We start from the raw sequence: 4,596 nt of genomic DNA, 5'->3' as shown, positions 1-4,596 counted from the left end.
TGACGGTTTGCGAAAGCCCCCAGCCCGGGAGAGGCTTCCGTGCCAGAGAGCCAACGAGAGGCGCCCACGGCCGTCCCAGCGGGTGCCTCACCCCCGCGCGGCCCTGCGATTTGTCCCAGGCTCTCCCCAGTGCCCCCACTTCTCCCTATTCAGTGCCCACCGAGGTGCCTGAATCCATGGCCACTCCCTCTAAGATTCACGGCCCAGGGAAACGGGCTCTACTTCCCGGTGGCAGGCCTGTAGGGAAGCTGTGGCCATTTTTAATCTACCATGTAAGTAACTCAAAACAACTTCAGTCTTGCTTACATTTCTCAGAATTAGTGAAAAGCAACCCAGCTCCCCTTGATGTCTGCAAAGGTATTGCCTCCCGGTCACTCTCTGCTCTCCCACCTGCTGCGGTATAGCATGCATCGCCCTCATCCTCAGCCCAGGTCCCTGCACAGCCCCTCCTCCCACCCCCAACCCCCTTCTCATCTTCCCCACCCCCTGGGACTCACCCCTGCATACTTAGTTTCAGTAAATACTACCATGGGCACATCTCATTCTACTTGCTATTTTTTTACCTTCAGCATTATTTTTAGGTCTCTTCATCTTGATTTTAGTAGATCCTAGCTCATTTTAAGTGCTCTATTGGATTCCTTTATAAATCGTATCCTATATCACATTTCAGTCTTTAATTACACATTGGTGGCACTTAGGCTGCTCCCAAGGCTTTGCAAACGTGTAAGAAAGTTCCTCTCAAATTGTGGATCATGGAGGGCCGCCATACCCAGTCACTGTTCATCCCCAGCGGCTCCCCCAAATGACCCAAAGATGGTGCTGGTAGCAGGGCACAAGGATTCCTGTTCACTCACATCATTGCTTATATTTGATGCCAACCAACTGCCTTCCTGTTGGCTGCTCTGGTTTGCGGAAAATGCAGTGTCTCTTCAGACTCTTCCTGGGCGTTCACGGTCTCCCCGCTGGGCAATAATGCCCCATCAGACCCTTTGCCCTTTGATGTTTGATCTTTCTCATGATGGCCCCTGGATTTCCCATATAGTCTAGTTACTAATCATCCGATTACAAAGATTGCAAAGGTTTTTTCCTATTCTGTCACCCATTTGTAACATTTGTCTATGGTGTCTTTTTGTTCCAACTGGATTTTTTTAAGTTTATTTATTTCACAGAGAGAGAGAGATTGAACATAAGTGAGGGGGAGGAGCAGAGGGAAAGGGAGAAGCAGACTCCCCGCTGAGCAGGGAGCGCAATTCGGGCTCAATCCCAGGACCCCGAGATCACCACTCGAGCTGAAGACACACCTTCACCGACTGAGCCATCCAGGCGTCCCCCAAGTGGATTTTTAAGTGAGATATAATTACATAGGATAAAATGCATAGATCTTAAGTGTTCCATCCAGTTGAGTTTTGACTGATATCTACGCTCAGGTATAGTTTGCGAGTGCCATCTTCAATACTGGGGAACCAATCATGCCTCCATTTTTCTGCATTACGTATTAGTATTTTATTAACCTTTCACTGATCCGATTTTGGCTCTTGCATAACATTTTTTGTGTGAGGGACGAAGTGCGCTGCCCGACTCGCGTCCGCCGCGGCGCGGTGCCGGCGCTCGGGCCCCCACCCCTGCCGCCCATTGTGACGCCGGCCGCAGGCCGGATCCCCGAGGCCGGCAGTGGCGGCGGGACCGAGCCCCTGGAGCCATGGCCGAGACGCAGGAGCTGCTGCTGCAGCTGCAGAAAGACAACCGCGACGGGCGACTGCGGAAGCAGGAGCTGGAGGAGCTGGTGCGCGGGCTCGAGGCCGAGAGCGAGAGCCTCACCGGGCGCCTGCAGGACCTGCGCGAGCGCGAGCGCAGGTGCGCGGCTGGACGGGGGCAGGGCGGGCGCACGAGGGTCAGTCCCACGGCGGCGGCACCCGGGCCTGGGCAGAGCCGCCGGCGGGCGGGTGGGTTACTCCTCCCCGCCCGGGCCCGAACCTCCGCTCTAGGCCGGCGGGACGTGGATGATCTACTCGGGGCACCCACGAAGGGGAGGGTGCGGCCCGTCGGCGCGGGCTTCCTCGGCCCCATCGCAGCTGGCCTTTTCCGGGGGCTGCGGGAGCCTGAGCACCTGCCGCCTCCCGCGGTGGCACCGCCTCAGTTTCCCCTCTGCAGCCTGCAGCGGAAGCGAAGCCAGGTGGCGCGTAGCCTGCGCGGGGAGGTGAGCGAGGCGGCGCGGGAGCGCGCGGAGCGAGCGCGCGGGCTGCTGGAAGCGGCGGAGCAGCACCGGCAGGACTTGGTGGGGGCGGGGCCCTGGATGGGGGCGGGACCGGCGGGGAGGACGGGAGCGGAGCCCTGGATCGGGTACGGCCCGCGGTGAGGCTGAGGTCTCCGAGAAGCCCTGACAGACCCCCTCGACCCTCTCCCGCAGGAGCAACACAACCGGCAGCTGCAGGAGCAGTGGGAAGAGCTGTCGAGTCAGGTACATTAAGGAGACGGCCCCGGTCTCTAGCTTCCCCTAGGAAGTCTCACTGTCCTCCTCGCCCCCGTTTTCCCCCTGTCCCCGCCTGCCAGGACATTCGCCCCTTGAAGCCCCGCAAACCCCACCCTTACAAAACCCATCCCTAGCTCTTCTACTACGGAGGGGAACAACTGAGTCAGCAGCGCGCCGAGCAGCAACTCGGGACCCAACTGATGGCGTTGCAGGTGTTTGGGTGGGACCCCCAAGGCCGGAGCGGCGGCGCGGGCGGGGCCATGACAACCTGGGGGCGCAGAGGCTCCCTGAAGGGCGGGGGTGGGCAGAGCGGAGGCGTGGGTGGGGACCCGGGCGTCCTGGATTCCTGACATTGCTTGGATCCGTCGGAAGAAACAACTAGAGCTGTTGGAGGCCAAGCACGCTAAGCAGGCGGAGAGCCTGCGACAGGTGAGGGCGGAGCCGGGACGTGAGGGAGAAGGTCGGCTTCGGGTGTGGGGGGAGGATGGAGAGGGGTGTGCTACCCCGAGTCTCATCAGGGCTGCCCTCATCCCAGGGTGCGCAGCGGACGGAGGAGGCCTGGGCCAGCTTTCAGGAGCAGAGCGGAGTCCTGCAGGTACCGCCTCCTCCGCCCCGAGAGCCCCTCACGTCCGACTCCCCTCCAACCCGCGAGCTGCGCCCCCACCCCCGCCGCCCCCGGGGTCTCCTCCCCCAGTCCTAAGACCTCACTCCCACTTACTCCAGGAGCTGCAGGGAAAGGTGATGGAGGCGGCTGCTGCGCTGGACGCCTCGCGGGGCGGCCCAGAGCTGTAAGGGGGCCAGGACTGTGGGGAAAGGTGGGGCGACAGTGGGGCCGAGTTAGGTCGCCCACCTGGATGCCCTTCCCGGCAGGTGGGACTCCCGGCCTCGCTGGGTGCAGGTCTGCGCGGGCTCGCTCATGGAGGAGGTGGCCGAGGCCGACTGTGTGAGCGCGGGCCCGGGCTGGGCGGGCAGGCTGGAGTCCGGACCCGCCCCGCCCCCAGGGCCACCCGCGCCCACGGGGCCCCACCTCCCCTCGAGGGCCCGCCCCCGACGGACCCGCGACTCCCGGGCCCCGCACTCGGGGTGGAGTAGGGAGGGGTTCTGGTCCTTTACGACTCCCGCCCCCTCCATGAGGGACCCGGAACTCGTGGCGCCCCCCGTCCGGGCGCCGAGCTAGACGCTGCTGCCTCCCTCCGCAGGAGAGGCGGCTTTTCACCGGCACCGGCAGGGCGGGCATCAGGTGAGCATAGTGGCAGGCGGCGGGCGCGCTGGGTTCCGGTCCATCCCACGACTTACCCACCACCTCCCCGCTGCCTGTCCGTCGGTCCTTGGGTCCGCAGGCTGTGGGCGCTGCGCGCGCTGCAGACGCTGCTGTTGCTCCCGCTCGGCGTCCTGGCGCTGCCGCTGCTCTACCTGACGCTCGTGAACCCCTCCGCCCTCCGCCGGGGACTCCCGCACTTTGTCTCGGACGCCGCCTTTCGCCGCCTGCGCTACACGCTGTCCCCGCTGCTCGAGCTGCGCGCGCGCGGCCTGCTGCCCGCCTAGCGCGCATCACGCCGGCCGCGGCCGCCTGCACCTCTGTTTCCCGAGTGGTTTCTGGGCGCCTGGGTGGAGGCCGAGGGGGGACTCTCGGGGGTGAGTCATGTGTCCCTCGGCCCAGCGGTCCTGGCACCTCGGGCTCAGCGGGTGCAGGGCTTTCCGGGAGGTTCTTGGGTTTGGAGAGGCTGCCTCCGGCGCCCGGTGGCGGAGCCCACGACTCGGGCCTGAGCAGGGCGCGCCCTCGTCCGGCACCCGCGCCTTGGCGGGGGGGGTCGCACCAAGGGGCTCCCGGGAGCCCTCCTAGGAGCCTCTTTCCTACAGTCCCTGCTGCCGCACCGGAGCCAACTCGGAAGTTGGCCAGTATCTTTTTGCTAAATTTGCTTTTTCTCTGCCAGTGAGCCGGGGGGGGGGGCAGGGGAGCAGGCGGGGCAGGTCTTCTGGGTGGAGGTCCGTGGTCCCCCTGGCCCGGCTGCGTGGGGGTTGAGACCCCCGCAGCATCCTTTGGTTTTCTCGGGGCGGGTGGTTCGGGGCGCCGGCCTGGGCCTTCCTCTCCTGTGGTCCCCTTGCGGGGCGTGCCAGCCTTGCTG

The 4,596-nt window shown here is 64.1% G+C and overlaps 1 protein-coding gene across 1 annotated transcript; it reads left to right on the top strand.

Annotated features, from left to right (window-relative positions):
- The first annotated feature begins 1,699 nt into the window (after nt 1-1,699).
- Nucleotides 1,700-4,015, top strand: TMEM191C (transmembrane protein 191C). The gene is given in 10 exon segments (XM_088019530.1): nt 1,700-1,854; nt 2,152-2,275; nt 2,408-2,458; nt 2,605-2,682; nt 2,843-2,899; nt 3,006-3,098; nt 3,101-3,258; nt 3,341-3,413; nt 3,670-3,710; nt 3,811-4,015. Coding segments are annotated over 10 exon segments (1,035 nt in total).
- The last annotated feature ends 581 nt before the right edge of the window (nt 4,016-4,596 follow it).

The sequence above is a fragment of the Eumetopias jubatus genome, unplaced genomic scaffold (assembly GCF_037043125.1).
Source record: "Eumetopias jubatus isolate StellerSeaLion01/CBP00866 unplaced genomic scaffold, mEumJub1_p1.0 scaffold_16, whole genome shotgun sequence".
In the NCBI taxonomy this organism is placed as follows: Eukaryota; Metazoa; Chordata; class Mammalia; order Carnivora; family Otariidae; genus Eumetopias; species Eumetopias jubatus.
The sequence above is the reverse complement of the archived record's forward strand: the minus strand, read 5'-3'. Positions and strand labels throughout refer to the sequence as shown.